The sequence below is a fragment of the Nelusetta ayraudi genome, unplaced genomic scaffold, assembly GCF_046127955.1.
Source record: "Nelusetta ayraudi isolate G7.1 ecotype Tasmania unplaced genomic scaffold, CSIRO-AGI_Nayr_v1 ptg000008l, whole genome shotgun sequence".
NCBI classification, from domain to species: Eukaryota; Metazoa; Chordata; class Actinopteri; order Tetraodontiformes; family Monacanthidae; genus Nelusetta; species Nelusetta ayraudi.
The window spans coordinates 3,497,753-3,507,500 of NW_027466058.1; the positions used below are offsets into that span (position 1 = coordinate 3,497,753).

General features: G+C 40.6%; 1 protein-coding gene and 1 long non-coding RNA gene across 2 annotated transcripts in view; one reads left to right on the plus strand and one right to left on the minus strand.

Moving 5' to 3' along the window:
* The window catches only part of LOC142883700 (uncharacterized), a 58,983-nt gene that overhangs the window by 48,916 nt on the left and 319 nt on the right, over window positions 1-9,748 (plus strand). The window contains exons 3-4 of the long non-coding RNA XR_012926073.1: window positions 9,005-9,088; window positions 9,512-9,748. The exon at window positions 9,512-9,748 is cut by the window's right edge and continues 319 nt beyond it. This is a non-coding gene — a long non-coding RNA (uncharacterized LOC142883700). The remainder of the gene's footprint in view (window positions 1-9,004; window positions 9,089-9,511) is intronic.
* The window catches only part of wdr27 (WD repeat domain 27), a 210,966-nt gene that overhangs the window by 19,088 nt on the left and 182,130 nt on the right, over window positions 1-9,748 (minus strand). Inside the window, exons 10-20 of the mRNA XM_076018799.1 lie at window positions 9,499-9,590; window positions 9,003-9,067; window positions 8,621-8,733; window positions 7,858-7,931; window positions 3,475-3,544; window positions 3,028-3,099; window positions 2,829-2,932; window positions 2,610-2,699; window positions 1,783-1,904; window positions 906-1,039; window positions 343-440 (exon numbers count right to left, since the gene is read on the minus strand). Of these exons, the coding sequence (XP_075874914.1) occupies window positions 343-440; window positions 906-1,039; window positions 1,783-1,904; window positions 2,610-2,699; window positions 2,829-2,932; window positions 3,028-3,099; window positions 3,475-3,544; window positions 7,858-7,931; window positions 8,621-8,733; window positions 9,003-9,067; window positions 9,499-9,590 (1,034 nt within the window). The remainder of the gene's footprint in view (window positions 1-342; window positions 441-905; window positions 1,040-1,782; window positions 1,905-2,609; window positions 2,700-2,828; window positions 2,933-3,027; window positions 3,100-3,474; window positions 3,545-7,857; window positions 7,932-8,620; window positions 8,734-9,002; window positions 9,068-9,498; window positions 9,591-9,748) is intronic.

Genomic DNA, 9,748 nt, shown 5'->3' on the forward strand with positions numbered 1-9,748 from the left:
CACAGCCATTAGCGTTAGATAACTGCTGACAGGATCTTACTTATCCCAGTGCAGCTCGGTTCTGCAGATTTATTGGAGGCTAAATGCACTATAAATCCCAACAAGGGGTTGCGATGCAGACATTCCTGAAAAAGGACACCTAAATGATTAACAGGTAAAGTCAGCGGTGGAGGCCTGTGGGGCAACATGCGAAGGCTGATTGCTGTGGTTGACATGGAAGCTTTCCATGGGGATGCTCTGAGTGGAACTACTTTAGGCGTACGTTTCATGTTGCCATTGGTGTGCAGCCCAAAGTCTAAAACTTCCTGCCGTGGAGCCAGTAATAACATTAAAAAAGGATACGGGAGAAGAAATCATTGATTGCGGACACGGCGGTGATGTCTGTTGCAGATGTGGTCGTGAAGGATCCTGCTAATTTGACGACACTTCGTTGTTGATATCTGTGGGAGAGGGAAGAATGCTGAAACCGCCGGAGCATCATACATGATTGAAATGTTAACGGCAACGCTTTGCAAACACCTCATTCTCCATGCGAGGCTGGGATTACCTGGCTGAGGGAGCAGGGTCATGGAAAATCACTAAAATTGTTTACATTGATTGGGGAGGAAGAAAGAAACTCAAAAAGAAATGACTGTTGAGGCAACACAACAAGCTAAAGGCACTTATGGAGTCTTTTGTACTGTGATTCCTCAGACCTTCACAATAAACTGTGACCCTTTAGATGTCCAGGTTGCGATGTAATAGCTTAAACTACATTTGTTGCTGATAAAAATGCATGTTACTCTTTGACAACCAATGAGTTTAACATAATAATATAAAAAAATGACACAACATTAAAAAAAATGGAGAGTGATGATCGCAACCAAAATGTAGCATTATATTATTGGATAATTGCTTGCATTCACCTTTTGACGTCATCACGTGTGGTGTCCACGTTGTACAGGTACATGTAAAAGGATGGTCCAGATGCCAGAAGTACAAACTTGTCAAGGTAGTAAAATTGTGCATGTCTGATAGGTTTGGAGAATGTGTTGCCACCCTAATGAACAAAGAAAAGAGGTTTTCATAACAATTTCAAATAAACGTCAGACAAATGAAAAAAATGACTTGATGAAAATAAAATCTAAGATACATATCTATACTTGTCTGTCCACAGAGACGCACTAAATGGGAAAATATAAAAATTGCCTCAGTGGAGCAGGCCCGCACTATTGTTATTATTTCTCAAAAAAAAATTTTTTTTAGACCTAGTAAATTCTGAGGACATGTTGCACCATTTGTGACACCCAAAGGACCAATTTCGCCTTTGTTCCAGTATTTTTGCACACACAAGAAGTAAAGGAGAGTTTAGTGACACTTAAAATGTATGTGACAACTCAAATGTATATCCACCAGACCAATTAAGAACATGTGCAAAAAAACATTGCGGATGCAGTCACAACAGTTTTATTGCCCATAAAGTGTGTCGGCTCCTTTACCACTTGCAGTTAAAAGTCCTTCCGTCTTTGTGGACAATACTGTAAGCAACGTGAGTCTACGTCGTGTTTTCAGCGTTATTTCGAACGCAGTCGTCGGTGGCTTTTTTTTTTTTTTTTTTTTTTTTGGAGCGAGGACATTTTTGCAGCATGAGGTCACTCTGGCTGATGCTCAGTTTCGCTGTTTAAAGTGCACCGGGGTGAGTCGTTTGGGAGCGCAACAGGAGTGAGTGAGGACGCGGGCTCTCACTGTTTCCAGCGGTGACGGTCAAGGAGACGGGAGTGAAACACTGCGCGGGGAATTTACCACAGTGATGGCAGGCTCGCCGCTGCCGTGGCTCCAGATTCGGAGACAGCGATCCTCCGATGCGCTCAGCCAACACTGCCTGTTGAGGCTCCAGCTCACGCTGCTTACCGGCTTGTCGTGCCCTGCAGTGCGACAAAAGTTTCAAAGCGACATGCAATTTTACCCTGAGATTTATTTATTTTTCCCCTCCAAGTAGCTGCTGAGACGCTTCAGCGGAGTGAGACCCCAAGTGACCAACCGGTCACTTTTCGTTGTCTTAGCTCTGTCGCCCCCTAATGGAGGCTATTTTCACTTGCACCGAGCCACAAATAGATTTCTTGGAAAAAATTCTTTCCACGCTAACGGGAGATAGTGGCCCTAGATTAAATGTACTGCTCTTTATCAGAAAGAGTCTCTTTCCGTTCATCCATTTTCTGGACTCAGGATTGTTTAGCAGTGGGAGAACATAGCTAAAGCATAGCAGGAGTCAAGAGATAACGAGGCCTTTTAATCTTTTCTTTCTTTCTGCCATCACCTTGGTGTTTTATAATGTGGCTCAAACAAGGATGGCACGTGTTAAATTCTTTCTTGGGAGTTCAATGGATGAACGCTCCTGCTTAAAACAGGACTTGTCCAGATTTGAAAGATTTGATGGCTGACCAAGAGAATATTTGGATTTTACTGAAGTCTTTCGTGTACAGCCAAGGGTCAAATGGGCAACAAATGTAAAAATAAATAAATAAATAAATAGAAAATACTGAGGGAAATCTTTTCACTAATAATGTTATCCTTGAACCATTTCAAACATCAAACTATGTGTTTTTGCTGTGTCTGTGTCCCCTTTGCACCTGTGTACACAGTTGGACTTCCAGTAAGAGAGGATCTGTACAATAGCACCGAGTTGTCGCCAAGACCACACAGGATTTGTTTTCCATCACCTGAGAGAGCAGGGAAACAGACTTTTGTTAGCATTCTTCGGTTAGCAGTGTATATATTATTAGCCAAAAAAGATTTGCATTGTGCTGTCACATCATGTTTTTGATATTACAGCAGCGGCACCGTCCCACCTGAGTACTGCTGGCAGTAGACTGGTTTGCTGCCAGTGCTTAGATGAATGTGTGGGTGAGTGGGTGCTGCACTGTCTGCCGGATAAGCTCTGTGCAGTAAACCTCTGAATGATAAATGAATACATCAATTAATATGAGCATCTGAAAACCTTTATAACATTTGTAAATTATGGGCACACTAACTGTTCTCGATACTCACTTCATATTTTTGGTTGCATCTTTGGAAAAATGATTCTTTTTGTTTTGAAGCTCAGGTGAGAACATTTGTCTTCTAAAAAATACACACACAGTAAAAAAAAATAATCAAAGGATGTCTGATTGGTTTCTGGCAGAACACAGCATGAGAACCAAGTTCGGCTTTAATGTTCTTAAAATGGAGAAAACTGTCACAACATTGGAAATTTGATGCACTGTTGTGCATTCTGAAAGCCGGCAAAACATTGAAAAGCTTCGGTTTTGCTTCTCTTTTTCCCCAATTGGAGTGAAATCATTTCAGAAATATTGTTATTGGATAGCACAGCTCATTTACCAAGGAAGCAAATGAAAGAAATCCAACACAAAAGAACAAAACATCTATTTTTGTATATAGAATTCATTAGATTTTTATCAGAAAAATACTCTGGGAAAAAGTATTTCCCCATCTTACCTTGGCGCACTAGTATATCCAGATGATTTCACTTTGGAGTGGAAAACTAGGGGCTGCTCCTTTAGTCCACCTTTGTGGAATAAAAATGAGACATTAGACAGCCCGAAAACCAAGAATCTTTACTGACATGGAGAATATGTGTTCCATTTAAATTAAATGGTTGTCTTTCATAAGGAGAAGAGCATTATAGAATTATACTGCAATGAATTCTAATTATACTGGGAAAAAGTTGATGCATCATTGGGAAAAAGTGCTCAATACTGTGAACTTTAATTTCATACACATGCCACAAACTCCGAGATAGATGACTCCGCTCCCACTTCACTGTCAACACTTATTACATCACAATGAGCTCACATTTTCCACAACCATTTAAAAACACCCGGGAGTACTCCAACATATATCTGTCAAATACAGGAAAAACTGCAGAATATGGTCCTTTATCTCTTAGCAGCAGCTGAGGGTTTAAATGAGTAGTATACAAAATTGTTTCTCCACAGTTCACTGCAGTTGTGCACTGCACGTGGACCAAAACAAACCAGTGCAGGTACGTCCACAGCAGCCCTCAGAGTATCGCTTTCTACTTCATGACGCCGTCAATTCTGAACATGGCAAAAATTTGTTTTAAATCTCAAAAATCTTGATTTTGCATAGACTGTAGCTCTCACACAAATACTTTTCAAATTCCATTTCTCCGGCTGATTGTGACTGATGTGGTGCCTTGCTCGTCCATGTGCTGATTGTTTGCAAAAGAAAAGAGGATCTAACACCATTAATGTAACTTCTTGGCGACACTTTCACTCAGAATTGTCTAATAGCCCTCTTACCTCCCCTGCTGATGTATAATGGTTGTTGAGTTTAATGGGGCAGTGAAATTCACATATTTGCGCTGACTTGAGCCCACACGCTAGCTGACACAACGTTTACGTTTCAGACCAATCGTCAAGTTGAATCATTTAAGGGTAAAAAAAAAATAAAAAATTCACAGCAGTACTCCTGCTAAAACGGAACCCTGCAGCTCTGAAGGGATGCCTGCATATCAAGTTTGAAATCCAGTAAATTCATATGAGTGCGATTTGATTGCTGTTCAGCCGATTCCAATATGGGCTGATTGATTGATTTCCCTGAAGGAGGACAAACTAAAAGCTTTTGTCATCATAGAGATGGTTTTGCTCTTCACCTGACTGGCCTTAGAAAGATTTCCAAAGTTGCTTCAGTGAGAGTGAAGAAATCTCATTGGCCCATGTGACAAACAAAAGGTTCAACCAGTCACCTTCTTTTTTTTTATGATAGTCTCGCTTATCGAAATATTGCCTCCGCTTGTATTTTCAATCAAGGTCTTGATGCCAAGTTCTTCATTTGTTTCCTACAATCTGTTTTTCTGACCATTTGCATATATCTACTTTTAAAAGTGTATCAAGACATCTGCATTCACACTACGACCCCACCCCCAAGCATGGATTAAATTTTCAATACCATTTGGGAAAATGGGAATGAAAAAAGGGAATGTTGAAGAACAGCATGAAACAATTTTCTGCATTCGACGCAGGCCAGAACATAAACAAAACTGAAGCTCCATCTTTCTAAAACACTTCTTTTGGGTGCACAAAATGATTATTTTGTAGTTGCGTTCGTGTAAACTGTCAATGCAAATGGACTGCAACAGTTACTATGCACATAATGAATATCAAACTAGGTCTGGATGGATTTGTTTCCATACCTTTAATGTATTTTTCTTTTTTCTGAGGCTCTCTGTGCTGCAGACAAGCCACCCCAATGCAACAATGTCTTACTGTTGAATGCGGCTTGGCATCATGTGACTGGAATAAGCAGGGACATCCCTGGATGGCAGTGTGCGTCACTCCTCTGTGTACCTTTGTCAGAATTAATGGCTCCCTCACAGATGTGCGAGCGTCCATGCCAGCCCATCGCGGATGCTCGCAGGGACTTTGGGACGGCAACAGTGGAGGTTCTTTTCCTCTTTATAGACAAGATGCACAAGTTCCAAAGTCAATCATAACTTTGGTGTCGGCGCACCGCAGCATTCTTTTCCACTTATATTTGCGTCAGTTCAGGTCAGATTTGTTCAGGCCCAGAGAATCTGGCGGCGATTGTGAAAGCTGATGCGCTTCAGTTTGTCTTTCTTGGGAGTTTTAACGAGCATGTTTGAGAATAAAAATGAATTGTAATTCATGGAAAGTTTCCACACGCTAACAGACGTTTTTTTTTTTTTATATTCTTGAGACAATAAATATTTGTTTCTTGTTTGTTGATAAAGTGTAAGTGGGTGTGTTTGAAGATTCTCAAAGCTTACATGCCAACCAACTGGTATCATATTTAAACAAGTATTGATTAAACACACATCTTGCCTTGTATTTATGCTAGATTTTACATAATGTCATCAAAAAGACAATAATGGTCCAAACCTTTTTTGCCTTGATCACCATTTCAAGATCATTTATTTGGTTCAGTTTTTTCTGATTTCTAAAAGCATGCTGGAAATGACTTTGAGCAGTATTTCAAGAGGATATGTGCTTTGTTTTCAGCTTGTGGCTGTCCTAGAATGTACACGAGAATGAAAGCAAGTTAAGAAAAAAAATAATAAAATCCCCGGCTGGGGCCTGGATGTATGGAGGATTTTACGAGATGAAAAATACACGCCACTTCATGGCTTCTGGGATTTAAAGAAGTGGCAATGATTGGTTTTGCAGTTTGGTTTTCCGGCATTAGAAGAGACTTGGCAGCAGCGATCCCAGGAGCTCATACTTAAGACAAACCGCTAACGCTTGCTCCCAGCTGGACAACAAGAGATGGCAAAGCTCAGACCTCCCCCCGGGTTAGACGTTGACTGTGGCCCAGTAAAAATTCAAAATAATTCAAAAAGCATAAACCATAGCTGCTTTATAGTTGTCCATAGGATATCATTTTGACTGGAACCAGACTCACTGCTTTGATTTATTACCTTTACTGACTGTGAAACTGGGGCACACAGTAGGAGCGAGGAGAGAAAACAGAAAATAAGAAAATAGTGATCCAAGGAACATTAATCTAAGACTGAGAGGTATAAGCATGAAACTAAGTTTAGGCTAGTGACAGCAATGGAAATTACATTGTGTGAAAACTGGACAGGAACAAAGTGGAGTGTTCAGTGTGCAGCTCAGACGATCAAATTAAACGGTAAAAATTTAAGTTTACTGAAATATTACTGTTAGCTGAAAAGCTGGAAAACCTTTAAATAATTATGTACTTGCACTTATTTAGATTGGGAAATTTATAGGCCACCAGTTGGTCCCAGTTACAAGTTTCCTATTTGATCGAGAAGAAATTTGAGAAAAGTGGTTTTAGATGTTGCAGACAGTGTATTTATCCAATCACCTTCCAGTTTTTTTTCCCCAGAGTCCTCCCTTTATCCAACATTAGCTCCTGTCTGAACTGTGAACTCCCATTAGGATATTCCATCACAGTACACTTTTGTGCAGTACATTCACAGTAAGTTAGTAGGATCACTTAGTATGCCTATTTTATTTTTCTGATTTTCAAATATTAAAGACAATTTATCCAGACCATTGCAATCCAGATCTAATTGACCTAATTCAAATACAGACAAGCATAATCTGAACGAGCTCAACAGGCCTTATTCCTCAAAGACTTTTCTTCCTCCTCCGTTTGCCACACTGGCAGATAGCTTATATGCAACACAGCTCCTAAAAGAAAGAGAAAAAAAAACAACTCCCATCCCAATCAGGCATTGGATTTTCCAGAGGCAGTGCAGAAATGCCTGGGAGGCAACACGGTGGGTTTCACAGTTTGTAAATGTTTGCGGTATTTCGGTCTGACGCTGCAGTCACGCAGCGCGTCGACATGCTCCTACATTGTCTGGCAGCGCTGGACCTCCCTGGACTCCAGCTGTGGCTAGGATGGCTTTCTCAGCGCTGACTCTTTTCGTATGAGTGCCACGTAAACCGCAGCATTCTGCTCTGTTGGTCTCCAGCAGGATGCCGTCAGGCTGCCAAGTCTTGGCAACAAACCTTAGCGTTGCGTTGGAAAGTGGGCTAATTAATTGGAGCAGTGTGCATTTATTAGTGAGATTGTGCTGTAGGTATAGTTGTATAATTTGAATTGCAGACGGAAGACGATGTAAACCCGTAAAGGATTTTCCATCCTCTGTATTTATGTGGACCTCCTTGCTACGAGACGATGATAAGGTTCGCAGAGACCTTGCAAGATTCAATCCATCTAAAAACCCTGCTGTAAAATTCATCTTAAGAGATAGGGTCTGCATCCAAGCAAAGCAGCCGATGGGCCAGATAGTGAGTGAGCGATAAAATGAGTTGCGCATTTGAAGTGGAAGTTAAACATTCAGATGACCACAGAGAGGCTGACCTTTCTTTTTAGGATGGCTCGGCGTCTTCTTCTTAAACTCAGCACTCAGAACAGACTGGGCCAGTGGAGAGGAACTGAAAGGAAAAAAAATACAAGGAAAATAATCACTGCCTTGCCGTTCTTGGTACTGGGTCTGTATTAATGACTTATTAAAAACTGCAGCTGCATTGTAAAAATATGCCATGTGCAACTCATACCTTCTATACTCTATGTGCTTTTCCACTGTGATTCACAAAGAATCTAAGAGAGCAACATGTGCAACCCCCTCCCCCCCCCCCCCCCCCATTTTAACAAGCTAGCGTGATTATGCACCGATTTGTAAACTGCTAATTTGCTTGAGTAGAAAACCAAAATTTTTATTGTTTTTTAATTGAAAGTATTTATTGGTTTGTATCGCACCAACCTAATTGGACATCTCTGCACACTATGAACAGTCATTACCTGACGGCCTCATTAAAATTCGAAAGCATATCATATCCTCCAATTACTTAGTGAGCGTGGCATGTGGCTAAACGTTATTATAAATTATATTATTGCTAACAGAAAAACAGTTGTTTTTTTCTTACAGGAGTCTTTCACAGATGTTTGATTATTATACTCTGCTATTCTTGTATTGATTGTTCTCTCAGGTCATCATCGAACAATGTCTTGCAGAGTATATACAAGTATAAACAGGATTCTTCCATTGGAGAGGATCATTTTTTTCTCTCCAGGGTGCCGGTGGATTTTAGCACCAAATGTTTATCTTTTATTCCGTGTTTACCTCGGAAACACGGACAGACTTTCATCACGGGTCCAAACGCTTTCCAGGTCACGAGCGCTGCACTCCAACAGAGCCACGTATGGAGTTAACAAAGAGCTCACCATAAACATCAACTGCAGGAGGAAGGGGGAACAGATGGAGGGAAGAGCTGTCATATAAAGGAATCACATAAAATGCATTCATATGATATATAGTGTACATCAATGTGGCATTTGTATCACGAGGAAAGTAGAAGCATAATGTCAAGATGTTACGTCCCTCATTTTTAACTGCAGTAACAGGAAAAACTCACTTTCCTCAAAGTACGATAAAGCAACACATGTAAAAATACACAGTGACGTGCTTTTCGCCTTTACATAAAATGACAGCATGAACTACTCACAGTGCCATCCCGTCCTGGAGCGATGGACCATGACCCAGCCATTGCAATGCTCAGGTCTGGGTCATCTGGAGGAAACGTTTTGCAAGGTAATCAGTTTCGCACACTTGAGTAGAGTACAAATTATATTTTATATCAGCGGTTTTCAAATTTGTTCCTTGGTTCCGTTACAAGACATCATTTTAACACTGATGTTAAATATTTTTAGAGGCTGGATCAGCATAACCTCACCTTTACTATAACCTTTGTAAAAAAACACAGTAATTAAACAAGCTCAATGTACTTGAATTGTGAGTTTGATTCTGTTCCCTCTGCAATTAAATCTTAGTTGCTATTTGCCTCGCATGCGTTCTAATGTGCAAGTCATGTAATTTGAGATTGTTCTACAAAACTTCAGAAAAGCACTGGTAGGGGGAATTACATGCATTTCTTTTTTTTCAGACAGTGATTTTTGAAGATGTTAAATGTCCAAACATTACACTTACTTCCATCAACTTACTTTTAAAATGCAGTACTCGTCTAAGTTCTGAGGTTGCCAGATCCACAACATACAGGCCGTCAAAGCTTCCGATGCACAACCAGCTGCTGTCTCTGCAGAGGCCCACACAGTTAAACACAGTGAGTAACCAATTTTTTCCAGGTTATGTCCGGAATGTGATGAAAAGGCAGACCATGCTCACAAGTGGCTGCCGGTTTTGGATTCAGGTCACCTATGACTTGATGCAGTCTAAACATTGGAAACTGAGCTC